Source organism: Erpetoichthys calabaricus, chromosome 15 (assembly GCF_900747795.2).
Source record: "Erpetoichthys calabaricus chromosome 15, fErpCal1.3, whole genome shotgun sequence".
Classification (NCBI taxonomy): domain Eukaryota; kingdom Metazoa; phylum Chordata; class Cladistia; order Polypteriformes; family Polypteridae; genus Erpetoichthys; species Erpetoichthys calabaricus.
In genome coordinates, this window is record NC_041408.2 from 103,260,084 (window position 1) to 103,282,540 (window position 22,457).

Consider the following 22,457-nt stretch of genomic DNA (forward strand, 5'->3'; position numbering starts at 1 on the left):
CAGTGTCTGTTAAAACAAATTGAGTTTCACTTCCTGGGAAATTCATGCCATCGCTACAAGAATAGTCTGGAAGCATTTACATGCTATATGCTGCATGTGTTGGCCTGTCATTTATTATTTACGTGGCAGACTGATTTCCTGTCATGTGTGGACATTTTCTTGAGCCATCAGATACCCAGTTTGTCAATTATGATGGACAATCTTGGCAATCGCAATCCTAAAGATGCATCAGAGACAGAAAAGAAACTTGAAGCAGCTCATCTTCTGCAGCAATCAAGGAGCAGGAAAGGGTGGCTTGCTAGGTAACGGTGGTAGGGAGTGGACGTGGGAGTGGCTAATCGGCTTCCCATGTAGTCAGATTTTTCTGTGTGTTGTGAGCTTGAGAGTTCCCAATCACAGAAAAAGCCAAGCTTAAAAGAAGGGGCAAGGCAGCCTTTTGCTGTAACGCATCAAAAATCCGTAATATATTAACACTAGACAAAGAGCCCCGTTTCGACTACGTAAGATGAAACGGGGCACGAGTTTGTGTCAGCAGTGTATGAAGAACAAATGATAAGTAACGAAGAAGTTGTTTTGTAATGATTGTAGTCCGCTTTACTCATACTACTGTCCAGGCTTGTACTGTTAGTTGATGAATTTCCAGGCTTATAGTATAATATTGAATGATGAATGTTCCAGTACAATATGGAATAGTAATAAGTATAAGCACTACAAACCTGATATAGGTGTATTGAATGAATTCATAATTGCATCAGAATGCGTAATTAGGCCTCGAGCTGTAGTCAAAAATGCCTTTCAGGCCTCTAGAGCTTTAATCGAAGTCGCCTTTCTCTTGGAATTTTTGCGACTGTAAATCCGCCGCCTGCCGCGATGTTGGGGTTGGATGTCGGTCTCGTAAGGTTTTTTGGGCAGCTGCGCAGAAGGCGACTGCGCATTCGGCTTCGGAGGGACGTGAGTGAGTGAGTGAGGAGGCAGGCGAATTATGTATTAAGATTGGAGATATACAAGGCTAACACTGTGGATCACTTAAAAAAAAAAAACTCCTACAAACCCCACCTTTTTAATTTGGCTTTTCATAGCTACATTTTAGATGTACACTCAATACAATATATAGAACTGTCACATTCTTCAGGGATTTGCAATCACTACTAATCTCAGCTTTTCTCTGCTTTCTTTTCCAGTTTTCCACCACCTGATCGAAGCCTTGTGCAGCCACCTGGGATGCTGGAATGAAGGCGGAAGCCCTGGCCGTCCACAAGACTGACTGAAACGAATCCTCTAGGACCAAGCCTGGAGAATGCCCAGGCTGGGTGGTCTTTTGGCCTCGGATACCCTACAGATATTTCTTTGGCTTAATTGCACTTATTTATTTATTTGTTTTTATGTATTCCTGGCCATCTAACCTTGTCCTCATACTCAACTTTAGAGATTTAAAACACAATATTATATATTAGACAAATCATATAACTAACAATAGTTATATAACTAATTATATTTTGCTAATTTTATATCTATGTTATGTAAGCCTGTATTGATTTATTTTTTATTACTTATTCATTATTATTCTTGCCTAATTAACTTATTTTTCTTTTCTTGTAACTATTTCTTTGACATTCTGTGTATGAAAATGTGCCATAGAAATAAATGTTGTTGTTGATGTAAGCTCCGTGGAGCACAAAAGGTAAAAAAGAGTTGAGTCCCAAAACAGAATCCAGAAAATCCATTCAAAAAGAGTAAAAAGTTCCAAATTTCCAATTACTCACCAATGGGTTGTATGGGGGTTAGAAACATGCACTAATACAGTGTGCTGCTGCACCCACCACACGATGACCCACCTCAGGATCCCAAATTAGTACACAAAAGCGCACAGAAATATGAGTAGTAACACTCACCAACACCCAAATGCATTCAAATGAACCACAAGGGACTGTGGGTTGCCCCTGTTTTTATAGGACAGAGGCCAGTCGTTTCTGTTGATTGACAGGTGGCCCCGTCTCTTGGGGAATCACTCATAGAACACATGGTAGATAATCCAAGATACATAAATACATAGAAGTAAAATGGTCGAAAATATTAATATACGTAAAAGACTCAAAAATGAAAATAAAAATGACATTAAATACAAATTTGAGCCCGACATCACTGTGGAGAAAGCAGAGTATTGTGCACAAAGGCACATTTAAGTGTGTTGCCATGTCAAAAATATGCAACATGTTTCACTTTTTAAAAATGCGCAAGCTGAAATGAACGAGAGACAAAACCAGAATTGATTTTGCTAGTGTGCGACAGATTACATGCATTAAGAACAGAGGCAAGCATGGAAGTGTGTATCAGGCTTTAGGGAGCAGCAGTCCTTGTTTCCCACATGAAAAACTTTAAAACTTCTTATAACTTATTTTCAGTTTGTTTTGTTTTTTTGCAATTACAAAGTCACCTGCAAAGCAAAGTTTAGTGTCAATTTTGTGAAAATGTTTTGTGAATTGAAACCTACCTGGGGCGGCACGGTGGCGCAATGGGTAGCGCTGCTGCCTACACTCATCACTAGCTTTAACTAAGTAAAAATTAACCCATCACTATCATGTTTAACTAAGTAAAAATTAACCCATCACTATCATGTTTCAGCCTGCATTTTCTCCTTGGCCGGTGTTAATGTCGTGTTTTGTGTCTGTATTTTTCAACTTTGCATTATTTATTTGTATTAATGCTTCTTTCTTTTATAATGTACCTATTCTTGTGTGTGTGTGTGTTAGGACAGGAGCATGGCCTAGGTAATGTCCATTGTTTTTTTGTGACTGGCTCCCCAAGGGGTTGGGGCCACCTGCCAATCACTGCCAAGAACTATGGGACGCCCTCCCTTAAAGAGTGTGGAGGGCCATTCATTGAACGTGCTCGGTGTGGAGTGCTTTCACTATTGTTTTCCATTGTCTGGATTTTGAACCCTTGCTCTGTGTTTGACCTTGTCTCTGGATTTTGTATTGGGACTGTGTTGACTGATATTTTTTTTTTAACCTCTGCCAGCTTTGGATTCTGTTTTGGGACATATTTGCTGCATCTGCCTTGCCTCTTCAGGCATCTCCTGTGTGCTCTTTGGAGCTTTGGAATGTGCCAGTGTTAAAATAAACCATTTATTTATGATAAAGATTTGTTTCAGCCCTTTAGGTATCTAGTCAGGGTATTTGACAGTGTTTTCCCCCTCTAGTAGGTAACTGCTGAGAGTGCTTCGGAACCTGTGCTTTTGGGACTCCTCAGATCATGACAATCACCTGCTTGATAGTCCTATAAACTTTGTTATATGATGCGGGCATTCTACTTGCCAGCCATTGTGCTACACATTAGCACATGACTCAGATGCCATAAGAGCTTACCAAACAGAGCCAGCATTTTTTCAGATTTCTCCAAGAACTTGATGGTCTGCATGCCCACATCAATGAGGCCAGTGGCAAGAAAGTCATGGAGGCAGGGGATCTTCCCTCTACAGGTGTTCCTGTTTTGTTCAAGTATGTCTGCACTCACTGATGTCAGGAGCTCCTCCATGAAGACAGGCTGGAAGTTACTGGATTCCTGGTCTGAGGGGATCAAGCTTTCAGGTTGGGGGACAGTCCCTAAAGAAAATGAGTGCAGATGTTAGATTAAACAGATGTAATTTTACATAGATCATGTACAGTAAGTCATGAATTGATTCTGCTCAGATTTCACTCAAGAACAGCATAAAATACCCAGCCTGAATGACTGCATGCTATTTAGTTATTGTAATTTGGGCTACTAGTCAGATCTGATATGAAATATGGGCAGGATACATCCATGCACTATCTCAACCCACATTTCTGCCATTTAGGGTCTCAGAAAAATGGAGAGCATCCCATTCAGCAGAGAGAAGCAAGACCCTGATGAGAAGCCATTCCTATATCAAACACATTGAAACACTAAACGCCAGGCCAGTTCACAAAAGCTGAATAAGGGTTCAAATGCTGTGAGGCAGAATAACTTCCCAGTTTTCCGTGAACTCTGACTGTGCTGTGGAGATCATTCATTCAATGTGTAAATTCCTCAGAAACGTGGAGAATATAAATGAATTTAGCAGGACCTTCAATAAAAAGGTATTAGAAGAAGAATGGTATGGTAACATTTCTATAATACAGTATGATGGATTATGTGGACTTCAGATTCTAAATCAAAAGAAGTTATACCCTATATTATTTTTGTTTTATAAATTACCTATGCATTACTGGTGGACAGAAGGTTAAATTGAAAAGTTTCATGAAAAAAGGAATACTACATAAAAATGGACCGGTCACATTTGTATCATACAAATGATCATGAAAGGATTTGGTAATGTCGAGCAAAAACATTCGGTAGGCATTTAACTCTCAGGCACCACAGTGGTTACCACTCCCAAGACTTGGATTTGATTTGTAGAATTTTCAGTCGCTAGAGTTTATAAGTTCTGGCTGTGTCCTTAACCATTTTTTCTGGGTCTGTCATATCTCCCAGAGATGTTGCTTATTACATTAAATGGTGACTTGAGGTCAGAGTGGTGGTTCTGAGGCTGGGGAACTGCATTGGCAATCGGAAGAATAAATAAATGCCAAAAGTGATTCCACTCCATTGAACCCCTGAGCAAGGCCCTTAACCTGCAATTACTCTGTCCTGGGTATGACGTTCACCAGCATCCAGCCCTGCAGGTAGGCCCTCCAACTTGCAAGGGGAAATTTTTGGGTTGGTAGTAGGATTGGTATTCCAGCTACTGTAAAAAAAAACTTCCCACTGTTCCATTCCATTCGAACTAGTGAGATGCTGAGATGTCACCCCATTGCATGGCTACCCTTGGGTCCTAATTTAGGATCCTTGCGTGGGTCACCATGTGGTGGGTGCAGAAAGATGGTGTATCGGTGTACGCTCCTAAGCTCTGTTGTGAATGTGTGTGTCCAGCAATGGACTGGCTCCCACTTTGCACTTTGTTGGCATGATAGGCTCTAGACCATGTTCATGTTCAAACAATGAATGGACAGATCCAAATCTTAAAACTAATTTGCTTTAAGCAGTAGCTTTTTCATTGTATTGTGTGTAGTACAACTTACAGGAAAGGCCAAAGTCATAGATTGCCTTCTCAGTTGGGATTTTCCCATCTTTGAAAGATAAACGCTTTCCATTGGAGTAGAGGAAGTCATCCATTTTGTCTCCATTCCACTGTCCCAGTAGACCAACAGTCCGGTTGTAAAAAGACTGAGGGACCTTAATGACTGCTCTCAAATGGCCACTTGAGTCCATGTCCACTGAGATTTGCAGACCAGAGCTATAGACGAGAACACTCTGCGTGTCCACAGGGTGGAGGAGGGCAAAGTCCTTCTGTGGAGACTGCCAAAGGCCATCACCTACAAAATAAAGCCAGGGTCAGTTAAACTGGACTTCTGCCATGTTTTGCTTCCTTACCACATTTTGGCTGCTGTAGGTGCCAAAAGCAAAGAATGTGGCAGGCAGAACTCAGCGATTACACTTTCTGCCTTAACAGGCAAAAACAGAAATCTATGGAGGGACAGAATTAAAAATAAGGAAGAAATGGTTGGAAGTGCATGTTTCAAAGTTATTTTCTGGAAAAAGACCTTTCAAAAATGCATTTGTAATTTCTGATATTAAATATTCAGTAACAGATTAAATGTGATAAATTTGCCCATCACATTTTTCTACCCAGGGTTCAAGTCTTAGATAAGCTTATTCTGTTTATAGACCACTGTATACATCCATAGGAAATTCAGAGTTAGCTGAAATAACCTGTGCTAATGTTAAAATGCACAAAAATCAAGTACTTAAAAATAAATTTAATAACATAAGTCGTGCAGAGCCTGACTGAGAAGTCTCAAACTAAAATTAAATGAAAATCACAGGCACGGTTTAAAAATCCCTGAGTAGAGTCTGAAAACATCTTTGGCTCATAACCGTAAGCTGCATTAAAATATCATCCACAATGGTAAACTCCAGAAAATCACAGTAATTGAAAACACTGGAAATGTAAGGAAAAAAATGTGTCAGAAATTGAAAATACAATTCACTAAGTGGAAGAAATTAACACAGTAAATACTAATAAAAGGGAGCAAAGCACATGAAAACAATAAAATACCTCAAATATGAAGTGTATCAAGTAAGTGCATCAAAGAAGTTAAAATTAAAAATGTGCCAAAAAGCAATTAGAAATAAATATACTGGAAAAGTATAAATTCCTAAAAAATCCACTATTAGAAAATAGAAAGCAAAAATAAATGGTATAAACTGGATATGTGCAAGTGTACTGCAGCCTCCAATCTGAAAAAGGGAGAAAATGGAAGCACCAGATTATTTGATGGGTACCAAAATTTAAGAGCACACCACTTGCATCTGGGTGTTTTAAACAAAAAAAGGACAAAGTGAACAGGGATATACTCTTGCTCAAGGTCCGTGACTAAGACATACAAAACAATACAATACTAATACAATAATACTATTGTACTAAGACATACAATACAATACAAAATAGTGCTCTTAACATTTAAAGCTCTCCACAATCTTGCTCCTCCCTATCTTACTTATCTTACACTCTCTTTCGCTCCCTCTAATCTTCATCTGCAGCTCTACTTTCTGTACCACACATCAAACTCTGTTCTATAGGAGCTCGAGCGTCTCTCATAGTGCTCCTCAACTCTGGAATTCTCTTCTCTCTAATATCTGTCATCTAGATGCAGTAACACAATTATGAATTCATCTTTGCCAATTATGAATTTATCTTTGATGTTTGCTACTACCTCTGTACCAGATTGCTATTTGATTTTATCGTCCTGTTTGTTTTTATATCTTACTAGGTGTCCCCCGCAGCTCCGTCTGCGTAGTAGTAAAACAGGACAGTCAGGAGGGCCCTCCCCAGCTCCCTACTCCTGATGTCATGCTTCCCCTTCCCCTCGGCCCGCAGCCTCTATCTCAGATTAGTGTGAATATATCTCTCCTGCAAGCAAGATTTTTATCTCAATGAGAGAAGTCGCAAAGCCAACTGGAATATTCAAGCAAATTATAGAAAAAAAACAGATCTAAATCCATTAAGTAGTTCTCTCATGAAAAGCGGACAGACATACAGATAGACAGATAGACAGACAGACGTTGGATTTTATATATAGAGAGATTACTGTTGTTTAATTCTATTGTAAGGAGACCTTAAGTGTTAAGAAAGGTGCCCTATTAAATAAAATTTATTATTATTGTTATTATTATTATTATTATTAGTAGTATTATTATTACCGTCTCTTTAAGGTGTACTCACCAGATGGCATGCTGACTTCCTCATCATCCAGTAACACCAGGAGCTCACTTTCATTGCTCGCTGGCCTCCACTCCACCTGTACCAAAAGTCTCATTCTGTTAAAATCTTTTCATAAATCCATGCATGCTTATTCTTTTATATAACATCTTCTTGAACCTCTTCATTTCTCTGTTAAACTGTATTTAATGTAATTAAGAAATTACTGAATAAAATTAGTTATGGAAAAAGTTTTCAATAGTTTTCTCTCTCCAAGTATGGCAAAATTATAAAATAAAGCACTTACTCTGTAGTCCTTTGATATATATATATATAATATATATATATATATATATATATATATATATATATATATATATATATATATATATATATATATATATATATATATATATATATACACACACGAGGGCAATCCCAAAAGTAAGGTCTCCTATTTTTTTAGAAATACAAACAACCGTTTATTTTCTATAATGTTTACATCATTTTAAAGGTTAAAGACTTATTTGTTTTCTACATAATCGCCATTTCGGTCGATGCATTTTTGTAGACGCTGTGGTAGTTTTAGAATGCCCATGTCATACCAGCTCGCTGCCATGTCCTTCAGGAAGCGTTGAACCTCATCTTTCACCTCTTCGTCGGAGCAGAATCGCCTTCCGGACAAATATTCTTTCAACTAGGGAACAGGTGATAGTCACTGGGTGCCAAGTCCAGACTATAGGGTGGGTGGATGATGAAGTTCCAACCGCCGATCTTTACGCATGTTTCCCTCAACCTTTGCGACTGTCTCGTCGGAAATTGATGGTCTCCTGCGCGAACTTCGCACTTGGTGGTAGCGTTTAACGGGAGCTCCATTTTCAAGGGCTGCCAAGCCAAGATTTAGCATCCCAGCGAAGCCGCACATGCTTGTTTGGGAGTGGAGGAAGCACCATTCACAACAGTGTGGCCAACAGCCGTACGAACAGTTTCTCTACGTCCCCACCACTTTGGAGACCTTACTTTTGGGATTGCCGTTGTATACAGTATATATATATATATATATATATAGTATATATATATATATATATATATATATATATATATATATATTATATATATATATATACAGTATATTGTCACACACGTGCGATTAAGAGGCAGCTAAAGAGTAATTGTAATACTACACCAGACCAGGGGATGGCGGAGTGTGCCGATTGTCTATCTCAGTTCCTTGCAGACCATTCCTGGGAAATCCTGCCAGGTTCCAGCAACCCTGATGATGTCACTTCCAGTTCCACACCCTGATGATGTCACTTCCAGTTCCGGCAACCCTGAAGACGCCACTTGCAGTCTATAAGATGTCACTTCCAGTTCCGGCATAGATGACATAATTTCCTCCACCAGCTCTTAAAACCTCCATCTTACCTTCACCTATTCAGTTCTGTTTTGGACTCAGTCTTGTAAACTTCCTAGCATTTTCAACCTTTTTGCAGCCAGGATATATTATATGGGTGGCTGCCCTAAACCTTCTTATGTCTGTGGTTTGTTCTTGTGACAGTGGCGTGGTCAGCAGGATGGTGTGTTCCTCGAAGAAAATGGGCCAGGACCAAAACACTAACCAGGTGGGAAAGTACTGAGGCCGAGTTTCCAGGTGGGGAGTTAGTCCGGGGGTCAGGAGTAACTTGGAACAGGCTTCACTCCCTATACATAAAACCAGGCTGGTATTTAACCACAGGTAGAGTATGAGAGAGACTCACAGACGTGGGCTGGTTCCTGGGGAGGGAAAAGAAGGAGGCTCATCATGTTCTCTTGGAGGAGAGAGCTGAGCCACCCATTGGGGATGAGACCCCAGATAAACATGGGCTTTCCCCAGACCAGCAGGTAAGAAAATTGAGAACCTGGGAGTTCAGTCCTAGCAAGCCAGTCAGAGAACAAGCAAAGGCTCTCTGGGCACAAGTGGCACAATGGCTATGGCCATTTGAATTAAGTCCATTCCAGAAAGTACAACAGGTGGCCTGCTTCCTGATTATACAGAGCCTTCCCAAAAACTTAGCCCAGCCGGTCCAGGGAGAATTTCATTCTATGGAAGAGCTCATTGGACTCCGCGAATCAACTAAGCCAGCCTCACATGTCCTAGAAACATCTATCTATCTATCTATCTATCTATCTATCTATCTATCTATCTATCTATCTATCTATCTATCTATCTATCTATCTATCTATCTATCTATCTATCTATCTATCTATCTATCTATCTATCTATCTATCTATCTATCTATCTATCTATCATTTCCATTGTTGATTGCCAATATGTATTACCGCGACAGTGGATAAAGGTAAAGACCAGTCCTGCCCCAGAATCACCGGAAAAGGTAGTGTAGGGAGGACTGCCACAGGGAATTTTCTCAGTGATCCTCCCTGACTGATGAAACTTAGGGCGGTTTTATATTTTCAGACTTTTCTGTGTATACATTTAATACTGGTCTATAGTTTGTTCAAGAACTAAGTGTTCCAAGGTCTTCTTTTAATTTGCAACAAATTTAAAGTTGAAACTTTGGTGAAATAATTGCAGATGGCTAGTAATATAATATAATTATTAAGTAGTTATCTCGTGAAAAGCGGACAGACATACAGACAGACAGACGTTGGATTTTATATATAGAGAGATATTATGTTATCTGCGGTGGGTTGGCAACCCTGCCCGGGATTGGTTCCTGCCTTGTGCCCTGTGTTGGCTGGGATTGGCTTCAGCAGACCCCTGTGACCCTGTGTTTGGATTCAGTGGGTTGGAAAATGGATGGGATGGATGGATGGATGGATATTATATTATTTTATATTATATTCATGGTGCTAAGACTCAAGATCAGAGGCTGTTTCCAAGACAAGCATCTGCATACTTTAACCAGATAGACAGAAGTAGCTCTAAAGCGCCTTTGTTTTATTGTAATCTTATGGCACTCTTTCAAGGATTAGCTCTGGACAGCCGCACGCTTTAGAACAATAACGGCTGATGTATTTAAAACATTTCTAAGATATTGTGAGGCAAAGAGTCCAAGGTGCTAAAGGGATATAGAAATTATTTTCCTCAACAATTACCTAGACATTTTGTATTTCATTGTATTGCTTAAGCAGTGGTTATGCAGGAGGGTAAATATATTCAGTAAAAGTTGTTACATATTGAAAATTAGTTTTAAAAGAAGTAAAATGTTCAGGGAAGTGGTCTCAATAAAAGTTTGGACAGTTCTGGTTATTTGTGGCTTGATTGATTTATAAATATAAAGACCCTAGGTATGTAGTAGTTAGTGTTTGTTGAAAGTCCCATGTATACAAGGGTTAATCAATGCAGGGTCTCAAGAGACCATAGTCTGCCTCAACAGCATTGAGCACAAAGTCCTGTATGTGACCTGTTTTAGGATAAAGGTGTTTCTACAATCTGTTTTTACAGATATAAAGTTCACTACAAAATAATGAAGGACAGGCTAAATAGACAGTGTCTCACTGAGAACAAGAGTCAAGGTTATGTAGAAAGCTGACCCTTGTACTGTTCCCAGCAGACTTAAAAGGAACACACAGTACTTACTTTGCCTTTCCCTTGGTAGAAAGCAGCAAGGCGCATAAAGGCAGTGACACTTGCTGGTGCTTGGTCAACTTTCACCACCTCCGTCAGGCCCTGCAGAGTGAACACGTTGGTCCCTTTGCTAGATGACAGTCTGAGAATGACATATTCGCCGAGCCCTGTAAACGTGTAGTCCATCCCATCAAAGGTCCTGAAATGCAGGCTTCCATAGAACAGACCTTAGAAAGGAAAATAAAAAAAAAAACAAAGTGAGAAGAAGGGAAGAATTGTGCCTTGTTCTTCAACCAAACATCTCTACTAAGTATAGTGTGTACCTGTAATCAATGTATAAAATTCATTTTTTACATAATGTGATAACATTGATTTTTATTTTTTTTCTTTTGTTTATAAAATGAATGCTGAAAAGCACAGTGAGACGGCATTCAGTCTGAAAGGTGCAATATCAATGACTGGGCTTCTGTATTCTGACGAGGTAGAGTGACCATTAGGTCAGAGGTACCCTACCTTTCTTCTTGCCATACAACCTCCAAGTTCCACCATTTTTTGTCTTAATTTGTTAAAGGAATACTCCAACCAAAATATATATTTTTTGTATCTTATTTACTCCATGCAGTTTATAGTAATTGCCAGGCAAAATGTTTAATCTCATTTTTTCATGCAGAATGGAAAAATAAAAAAATATAACATAATAGAACCCAATGGTGGGCAATTTTGTACAACAGCAAACAATGAGAAAAAAAACAATGAAAAAAAAATTCAAATAAATATTGCTAAACACATACAGTACATCCGGAAAAATGAGGAGTGCACATTGTAAACAACAGATGCATTCCCATAAAACTGCGCTTCTGAATAAAGACTGGACTCTTGACCAATGAATGAGGGGGAGAGGCAGATCTTCAGATTAGAAGCTCAGTATTATGGGAAAGTTCTTGCTTAAGTTATTCACTAATGTTTCAGGAAGCATTTATTTAAAAAGTTTTATCAAAAAATGAATGTGTTTTACACATATTGAGTGTAGTGAGAAGTCAAGCAAAATGACACCTTTTATAGGCTAACTAAAAAGATTACAATATGCAAGCATTTGAGGCAACTCAGACCCCTTCTTCAGGCAAGATGTAAGAAGGGGCCTGAGTTGGAAATTATAAGCTTGCATGTTGTAATCTTTTCAGTTAGCCAATAAAAGGTGTCATTTTGCTTGACTTCTCACTATATTCATAATGGCTAACACGGTACCACACTCTAGCACTATACATATTGAACAAATAATTGGATAGCAGGTACTTGGATTATGTGACACAAGTAACGTGAGATTTTTTTCTTTTTTCCATGGCTGTTTTTCACATTGCTTTGATGTTGTACAGCATTGGCCACCTTTGGGTTCTATTATTTATTATATATTGTGATGGACGACACACATGGGCGGGTGTCCTGGCTGGAATGGAGCATGGTTCCTTAATTGGACCGGAGGCCATCCCTATGCTGCTACAAGAAACAGGCCAAGATTGTCCTTTCTTGCCCAGAAGACAGGGTACACTGGGTACACTGACATCTTGGCTGGGATGGATCCAGGAATAATACCTGGCAAGGAGGGCAGCAAAGTCGAAGGCCAGGGTGAGACAACCCGACAGGACTGTGGGCTTCCTAGACACAATAGGAGGCAGCTTCCCTGGGCAATTGTACCTGTGCAGATACCCACAAGACACACTGGATATTGTAGTCCTCTAGAACAGCCTTGTCAAGTTCAGTGTGTGGCGAGTGGCTGGGGGTGGTACCCAGCCGGGACACCCAGGAGGACTGGAAGAGGGACTACACTCATCCGGACCATGAGAGGGCAGCCGACCTGGATGATATGGGGCCTGTGGTCACTGCCAGGGGGCGCCCAGATGCCTGAAGAGCCCTGGCCCTCAGCACTTCCGCCACACCCGGAAGTGCTAGAGGGAAGAAGACCAGGGACACCCGGAGTGCTTCCGGGTGTGCAGCCGGTACTTCCGCCACACTGGGAAGTGCCGGCAGAAGCTAATCGGGTGGGGGTTAAAAGGGGCCGCCTTCCACCATTCGATGGCTTGAGTCGGGAGTGCAGAGGATGAAGTCAAGGAGGAGAGGAGTGGAGGCGGCCTGAAGAAAAGGAAGGCATTGTGAGGCCTAGACTTTTAGGGAGTTTTGGGGGTTGTGTGCACCTGTATAAATATTAACTTGTATAATAAACGTGTTGTGGGTGCTTAAAACATGTCTGCCTGTCTGTGTCCAGGCCGCTTTCCACAAGTGCTACAGGGATTCCTCATCCCTGCTTTAAGGGTATTCAGTTTGACCTACAAGTACTTCCACTGGGCTGTGCCCAAACATTGAAAGTACTCCTGGGTCTGGGATAAAGGGAGCCAGAGTCGGGAGGAGGAGGAAGACGACGAAGCTTGCTGGGAGTAGCGGAGGAGGCTGAAAGAGAAGAAGACAGAGAGTGTTTGCTGTGATGAATTGTACTTGTTGGTGTGCTGTGTGAAACTCTTCCCTGAAAGAGTTTCACACAAGTAAAAAAAAACCTTGTTTTTTGGCAACTTTTGTCCAAGTCTGTTTGTTTTGGGTGTTTGGGGAGCTGGAGCATCCCCTGGTGGCCACAAGTTTTATTTCCAGGGTCAGTGGTATAAAGTTCTTCCCAAACACCTCCTTCCTATCCAAGTTTGTGGACAAATAAAAAAAGAATAGTGTGTGTTAATTTAGTTAGAGCTCCTGATCTATGTATTTCTGACTATGACGTTTGGGATTTGGATTTTGGTGTGATGATAGTGTTTAATTGGCTTCCTGGTTAAGTATCTTTGCTTGCTTTTCTGGCTCACATTATTTCTTCTGCTCCTTTATTTTAAAATATTCCAGGGCACCTTCATTGGGTCAGAACATACTGTATATCACTTTTACTGTAATCCCGGAAGGGAACATAATGGTGGGACGCTGTACTGAATATCCAAGCATTTGATAATAAAGCACTTTATTTTCAAGGGCTTCAAATGATTTGCTTTGATTATGGAATTATTAATTCTGGCATTTTGACTGCTTTTCATGACCAATTATGTTTTGGCTTTACATTTTGGTTTTAATATCTGTTTGGATGTATTTTTAGAAACAACTCTTTGCCTGTCATTTCAAGTTTGATTCTGTAGATACTTGTTGTCTTATTTCATCTTGTGACCTTTCAGTATTTTTTATTTTTATTTATACATCATTCTCCTCAATGTGTGCACAACATCCATTGGCTCAATTTCAAAACAAAAAACAGATGTCAAGCTGAAAAATGCAATGGGGTAAGGCAAAAAATGTAACCTACAATATGCCAAACAAGGGAATAATGAAAAGGTTCAAAGAACAGGAAACTAAGAAAGTAGCTGAGAGGAAAGTGTAAAGTATGGCCATGAGGATGGCTGGACAAGAATCACGGCATACAAAACTAAAGCTACAATACAGGAAAAATGTCCAGGATTTGAAAAGTGAATATCAGCATCAGTCAATGTTAGTTATGTAATAAACTCTTATCCACATATTTTGAGCAAGGCTAGTGGCACAGGGATGTTGAAGAACATTTTAAAGAGTGTGGTGACATGTACATCTTATCAAATTAGTATAGTGACTAGTTTTGCTACCCATCTAAGGTGGGTTGAAATCTAAATAATCAAAGTAGATTTGATTTGCGGTTCACCATGCAATGCATGAGTCTCTGTTATTTGCAATTTGCTATGGGATACGTAAAAACAGTGTTAATGTTTGTGATGCACCATCTGTTGGAATGACAATTGCAATGTATTTTATTGCTAAAACTATTTGTGATCTGCCATCTTTTGATATGACAGAAACATAGCAACCAGACGGAAATACAGATACATACACACTTATCTTTTTATTAAGGTAGATTTTCTAGACAGGCAGAATAGATGGTCAATTCTACACTATCTTCTTCTTTTGGCTGCTCCTGTTAGGAGTTGTCACAGCGGATCATCTTCTTCCATATCTTTCTGTCCTCTACATCTTCCTCTGTTACCCCCACCACCTGCATGTCCTCTCTCACCACATCCATAAACCTTCTCTTAGGCCTTCCTTTTTTCTCTTGCCTGTCAGCTCTATCCTTAGCATCCTTCTCCCAATATACTCAGCATCTCTCCTCCTCACACATCCAAACCAACACAATCTCGCCTCTCTGGCTTTGCCTCCAAACAGTCCAACCTGAGCTGATCCTCTAATGTACTTGTTCCTAATCCTATCCCTCTACACTTTAAAAGCCTCAAATTAGCCCTGAAGGTTTTTCGCAACTCCTTACCAATGCCACCAGGGAAGTACTTTGAGCAGTTGTCTGCAGGCCGTTTGGTATAATACAGATGGCATAGTGGAGATTTAATACAGCACCAGTCGAACGGCAGCAGATCTTTGTCTGAAAAGAAAAATATCAGGATTCATTATTCAGCACTAAGACAATAAGCAAAAAACTTTTGCAAACCGTATTCGATACTGATGGAGACATGGAGGCCCGTTGTCTGTAGACAGTTAGGAGTAGAGCAGGCAGTGTGGTTCAATGACTAAGGTATTGGCAGATAGTGCAATGTCAGTAATTTACTCCACACTGGTACTCAGAAGTAATTAAAAACCAATTGCAATGGTGATAGGGGTCAGGGCCTTCATCAACTGGCATGGGAACAAATCCCAGACAGGAGGCCAAGCCTAACCTGCCCCAGCATGGATAGCAAGCAAATGTAAATATAGTGAAAGAGCAGTGGGGTGAGCGCAATAAAAGTGGGCACATACCCTGGCTCTGTAGCTGTTGGCAGCAGGAGGCTGCTACTGAGGTCCCTGCAGGCTTGTTTGGCCCATTGGTTAGAAATGAGCCATCTGTCTGGAACGGAGACCTGGGACCACCAGGGGGAGAGTTAGGCAGATAACCCAAGAGTTTTGTTGGGCTATGCCTGACCCAGAGATCCTTCAGAGAAGAGGAAACCTCAGAAGTGGTCCCGGGAGTTGGGTGTAAAAGAGGCCAGTGGCCACTGCTTTGGTAAACTTGGAATCAGGTGAAGTGTGGATGGGGGTTCATTTACCAGGAAGAAGGAGATAATGAGAGGTAGAAGTTGTAGACAGAGTGAGGTGTGAAGGGTCTTTTAAGTTCTTGCTTTACCTCCTCATTCATTGTGTTTTGATTCAAAGGTCCTTTAATCTTCTTTATTCAGTTGTAATAAAATCTTCCTTACCTTATATTTTTGATTTCTTGTTTGGGTCTGGGGACTGCATGAGTGCACCCCATGAGCCATGCAATACATCTTTGTGAAGTGTGAGAGGTTAATTGCATTGTGTGAATGTTTATACAAATATATCTGTTGATATATTTATCCATACACCAGTTTTTCCAGCCATTTAACCCAGTTCAGAGTTACAAGGTCCAGGGTCTTTATAAATGTATGAAATATAAGTATTAATAATCTTGCAATAAGTTAAAAGCATATTATTCAAAGCCAGACATAGAATAGGAAAAATTACTAAAGAACAGATACTAGATGCTCTTATTAGGATGACCAACAGAAAGATTAAATTTCAATTAATATTATTTTCTGAAATATGTGTATTTTCCTAACAACTGTCCACAAATTATAAAACAAGTGGACCTATCCTGCTGGATTTTAGATGTCTGCCAACTGTAAAGGACAGCCGGGTCCCATGCCCGGTAGGGACGCCCCTGCTGTATCTGTTCCGGGGGAGCCACCGTGGGCAGCTCAATACCTCCCCCGGGATGCTTGGTGGCAGCCTCCCTGGCGGACGATGATTCCCCAACCTGGCGTATGGCTCCATGGGACATGGAGTCCTCCACAGCCTGGTTGGGGGCTTGGATGGCCGCCAGGGGGAGCTGCATGGACTTTGTAGCCCAGCTGGTCAATTCCTCAGCCCCAGCCGGAAATGCAATCAGGCCCAGGTGATCAAGCACCTGGAATACTTCCGGGTGGGGTATAAAAAAGGCCAGCCACCACCACTCGAGAGAGCCAGAGTCGGGAGGAGGAGGACTAAGCCTGAGGAGGAGTGGTGGTGAAGAAGAGAAGAGTGTTGTGGTAATATTTGTGAGTGTTTTGGGACTGTGTTGGGCCTGTGGGACACGGGGAAGGCGTGCCCCACGGCTGAAGAAAAATAAAAGTGTGCTTTGTTTAAGTACGTGCCTCTGCGTCAGTCTGTGCCGGGTCAGGCGCTATATAGCGTCTATATTACACAACCAACAAAAGAAGAGTGCTTTTCCATCTTGTTCTGAAAAGCAATAGTAGGACTCCATTACAAACCATGTGCTGTTTTTCCCCAAGGCTTTTCACAGCAGTTTTCTGTTGATAACTAGGGGGCTCACTTCACTCGCCAACCCTCAGATCAGCGGTCCTCTTTGCGGTTGTGCCACTCGCATATGGGGATGCAGATGTACAATTTAAACAGATTGTTATTTTCATGAGACTTGTTACATATGCATAATAGAACTAACTATTTTACATTACAGGGAGTAATTAACCATAGTAAACAATAGTAAAACGTAATCATTTGAAAGTAAATAATGTTTCATGTTACGTTACAGTTTTTCGTTGCGTTATACGATTTTGTTGTGTTTGGCTTTGAAATTAACATGCAAATTCTTTTTAAACTTACACTTTTACTGTAAAACGTCAGTAAAAACAATTTTTTTAATTAAATTTTTGTCAATATTGCATTGAATTTTGATTCTGTATTTGGACTTTTTCGAATGTTTGGCTCTGAGATTTGTTAATTGTCTTTGCAAAAGCTATTCTAATGGGAAACTGTTAACGTTTTAATACAAATGGCATATCAAGATCTCCTTGGATGTCTAATGTTATCCGCGGAAGATGAACTACATTACCTTTCTTGGTTACATCCTTCTTTCTACAGTAATTCAGATGGTGGTAGACCAGATGGTGTTAACGGTTGTAGATATTCTTCAGGATATTGAAAGTTTATGTTTTCATCTTCCGCACAATCACCACCAACTCTTTCAGCATAGTCTATCGATTTGCATTTAACCAATTTGCCGTGTAACTGATCGATATTTTTGGCGTTAATTCATTTGACTTCATCACTTCTCTGTGCTAGGATTGCCCGGGTACTCATTTCTTCTCTTGATAACCCTTCAGGATGAAATTCTTCAATAAGATTTGAACATAATATGTCTTCTTTTATTGGGAAGTTAAAGTGAGGGAAATGTAGCAGGAATTGTGTCTGTCTAAAGCATTCACACGAATGAAAGGTAAGAGGACTGTGGGCGTGGGCCATTAACCGTAAATGGTTGAGAGGAGGGCGGGACTTGAAAAAATCTCTTGGCAATAGTCTCGTCCTGTCTCAAGATTTTCTTTTATAATAGAGAGATGTACATAATGTTAGGTAGTAACCAATTATTGGGAGAGCATGTGTTGTGGGCTCTCGATTGGGGTGCGCTTATGGGTACTTGCGTCCTTATTTCAGCAGGCTTGCTAGAGGTAGGATGGACTTATGGAGCTCAGTTTATTTATTTTTTCGTTTTTTTTTGTTGTTTAAAAATAATTTTTGTTATTTTAGCATTGAAGTGATTGTTTGTGTTGTTTCCCCTCTCTTTTAGAAAAAAAAAAGTCGAATAGAAGCACCCCAGAAAGTTGTGCAGGAGCCTCGTTTTATGTTACGATTGCTTTCTTTTGTTTCCTTTGCTCTTTCAGGTATTGCGGTTTGTTTATATAGTCTTAAAGTGTATATTGGTTGTAGTTAGCTCTCAATGTAAAACCCTATGTAACTTTTAATATTTTTGTAGTACTTAAACAATTTTAATGTCTATTAGCTCATTCATTTTGTGTTAAGTTTATGTCAGCAGGTGCGTTGGCTTGCTAGAGAGAAAAAAAAAGTTGAATAGAAGCACTCCAGAAAGTTGTGCAGGAGCCTCATTTTATGTTACGATTGCTTTCTTTTTTTTTCCTTTGCTCTCTCAGAGGGCGTACTTGGCTTGCGGGAGTAAATAAAGGGGTTGAGATTCTCAGAAGCAACATGCGTATGATCTATTACTGTTGGCCGTGGAAAGAAGAAAGGAGGAAGTAAAAAGGTTACACTTGCTGTGTGTTTCTGTGGACGGTGTGCTGTGCTACAGTTGTGGGGAGTGAGAGAAAAGCTCTTCCCCACTGAAATAAAATATGTGCCGTGCCGTGCCGTGTCTGTGTCTGGTGTGGCTGGAGTGCCCAGGTGGTCACACAGGAAACTTCTACAAAGGCCGAGATTCCAAATACAGAAGGAAATAAGAAATTTGACAAACGAGAGGAGACCATTCAGTCTATCAAGCTTGTCTGTTTAGCTAATAACTAAGCTGCCTCTATTTGTCATCCAGATTCTTTTTAAAGGTTGAACTGAGTAGTCTACTAAGTCTATGAAGCTCTGAAAGTCTTTGACGTATTTCAAATGCCAAGGATTTCTGTAATGGCAGTCAGTCTGTTTACTGTATAAAACAAACAAGCAGGTTGCTTTCTCAGTCCTGCTGAAATAAACTCTACCATTTGTGTCCTTGGGCTGCCACTGCTGACAGATTTTCCCCAAATCAGCTACAGAACATGATAAAAAGTGTATTACTTGCCCCATCTTTTTTCTTTCTTATACGGCTTGGTCATTTCCACCAGTAATGATTTCACCATAGCCTTGCTCTCGTGTGAAAATAATTCTTACTTCAGTGCAAGGAAGACATCTTCAGAGATAAAGAAGCACAACTCCATGGATGGCTGAAGGTTTCTCTAGTTTGGCCACCAGAATGTAAGCCTCATCAATATTTTTTGTAAATGTGGTGCCCCGTACAATGGCGCTGCTGCACAGATTCAGACTCTGGGCACCTCGAGTTTTAACTGAAGGTCCAGGGGACGGGAAAATTGAGACATAGACAATGATGACTGTTCCAAAAAGACATAATTCTGGTTTATTCCAGATGTGTTAATAACTATTTACAGTAATGTCTTGCAGCTACTGTATATACACAATTCAATGCAGGGCCTGCCCTGGGCATAGGCTGAATCCTAGGAGTGCCCCAACATACCCCATCCAAGCACACCCCCAAAAAACAACACAAGCACTTGAGCATGGGCCAATCTCCAAGGGGGTCTCTCTCTTCGATGTCATTTACAAATCCTGTGTGCTTGCACCCAGCATTTTCTAGGGGTGCCATGTACCCTCATACCGGTCCTGGTTCAATGCATGAACATTAAGAAAAATACGTCTCTGTCATAAACAGGGTCTTAGGGGGTGCTGGGGCCTATATATGTCACCCCAAGGCACGAGACAGAAACAAACCCTGGACAGGACGCCAGTAAATCTCTGAGAAAAATAAGCGCAGCTGCCATATACAATAATTGCAGTGAATCCAAAGCAAAAAGTGATAATAAAATCCAACAACAAAAAAGAAAAGGTCTTTTCTTCCTCCGTCTTCTTCAACAGACGGATTGTGAAGGATGGACAGAATAATAATCAAAAATAAAAAGTGAAAAATATGCACAAAGGCAATAATGAAAAAGCAGCACACACACACTTCTACAAAAATATATACAAGTCAGAAAGTAAGCACGTCTCACATCTACAGATTTAAATGTTCTTCTCTCTGCTCCACCAACTTTGCAGTATCTGAAATCCAGAAGACCGGTCAAAAGATTACAACCTTGCGCTCTGGACTTAAATTTCAACTGCCAAGCCCTGTCCGGCCGTTCCAAATCGAAAGCGCGCCAGGAGTTAAAATAGCGGCATTGGACACATGCCTTAGCGTAGTGCCTGTTCAAGCCTGGAGAAGCCCTCTGACTGGCAGGACTTCAGATCAGTGAGACAACATGGAAGGGGACACCAAAGCGCAAAAATATCAGGCAATGTTTTCCACTATAACTATTTATCTGGCTATGATACGCCACTTTTAAATTGTCTGCAGACTTGGCTTATCACACTAAGCCTTAACTTTCTCTACTTGTCAATCTCCAGCGGAGTTTGGCCTGGTAGAAGACCTTATTGCTGTTCATGTGTCATAGTTAAAAAAGTAACACTTACTGATGTGGTCTTGAACAACAGGAGCCTCAGCATTGTAGATGAAGTAGCGCTCAGAGCTGCCATGGAGAAGATATCCTTTGTGATCATAGGTACATCTATGCCCAGCACCTTGGCTGTTGGGTAAAAATGACTGAAAAACAGCACCATCAGAGTTTAAGCTCTGCAGAGCCTGTACTTGGGATGCCATTAATAAAGGGAGAATCTCCAAAGAAAAGCTAGCATCCTCTACAGCCTGTTGGCTGTGGCAAGGGCAGGGGATAAGGTCTGCAGTCCACATGGAAGGAGATGGTTCACTCAGGTACCACTGCTGGCATTTAGTGCGATCATTGGTGTCCTTGCTTCCACTGACGTTGATCCTGTCAAGCTGATAAATCCATTGACCTTGGAGCCCTGTGTTTCCAGTGGCCTGATGTGGCCGATATCGACCCTTTGATCCAAAGGTGTTATTCTGCTGTGTTTGCGGGTCATTGTAGAACTCTGTTGCCCCACTTGTGTACCCCATCGTGGCCCAGTGATGCACTCTCTGTTCAGGGCCCCACAACATTTGGGAAAACTTCAGAAGAGCAAAGGTTCGATTGTTGTCTGTTGTAAGGATACACTGGAACGTGTTTGTCTGGAAAGGAAACACAGAACCATGTGATTAGCTGGCACAGTATATTTCAGATGAGAGATAATATTTACTCCTTAAAAATATATTTTTTTTCAATTAAATAATACCAAAGTAGAAGGGTTTGGCTCTTGTTCTTTTTAAAAGTTGCACAACAATGTTTTTTCTAGGTATCTTATTTCACTCCTTATTTTAAAATGTGTATGTTAAAGTAACTGGAAACTCTCGCTTCACTTGGGATGAATGTGTGTGTCAAGTAAAGGCCTGGCATCCCATATACAGTTTGTTCTTGCCATGTGTTCAATACTGCTGGCATAGGCTCAGCACCCCAAAACCCTTTAATTTAATACATAATGACATTACATTATATTGTAAAAGTCTGTTGAATCTAAATCAAGAGATGCTGTATTATGCATTAGCTATAGATTGTACAAGTGAGACCACATCTGGAGTATTGTGTGCAGTCCTGGGGCCTCATGTATAAACGGTGCGTACGCACAAAAATGTTGCATACTCCCGTTTCCACACTCAAATTGTGATGTATAAAACCTAAACTTGGCGTAAAGCCACGCACATTTTCACGCTAGCTCAAACCCTGGCGTACACAAGTTCTCCGCTTGGCTTTGCAAACTAACGCCACCCAGTGTCAAAGCAGTGCTTTTGTTCCAGTGTGGTTTCCCTTTATGTTTTAGATCCACATCCCTGACGCGGCTTTATAAATACACTGAAATTAACTGCATATTGTTTATTAGTTTAAGGCATCTGATTGTAATTAACCTGTAACAATATAATGGTAACCTGTAACCATTATATAACCTGTAATTAACCTGTAACAATATAATGGTCCACGGAATGGCCAAACTATTCCAAATACCATAGCTGCTTTAGCGTTGTTACTGTCACTGCACCGTCTTTTTTTTTTTTTTTTGTTCTTTATTTCGCCTTATACAATTTCTTGTATTAGGAATTTGGTAGTT

The 22,457-nt window shown here is 40.5% G+C and overlaps 1 protein-coding gene across 1 annotated transcript in view; it reads right to left on the reverse strand.

The window, feature by feature from the left end:
• The window catches only part of LOC114666033 (mucin-like protein), a 50,680-nt gene extending 29,197 nt beyond the window's left edge, over positions 1-21,483 (reverse strand). Inside the window, exons 1-6 of the mRNA XM_051919264.1 lie at positions 20,874-21,483; positions 15,136-15,246; positions 10,839-11,053; positions 7,283-7,358; positions 5,079-5,372; positions 3,366-3,602 (exon numbers count right to left, since the gene is read on the reverse strand). Coding sequence (XP_051775224.1) covers positions 3,366-3,602; positions 5,079-5,372; positions 7,283-7,358; positions 10,839-11,053; positions 15,136-15,246; positions 20,874-21,417 — 1,477 coding nt within the window. The 5' untranslated portion in view covers positions 21,418-21,483. The remainder of the gene's footprint in view (positions 1-3,365; positions 3,603-5,078; positions 5,373-7,282; positions 7,359-10,838; positions 11,054-15,135; positions 15,247-20,873) is intronic.
• Positions 21,484-22,457: the final 974 nt, after the last annotated feature.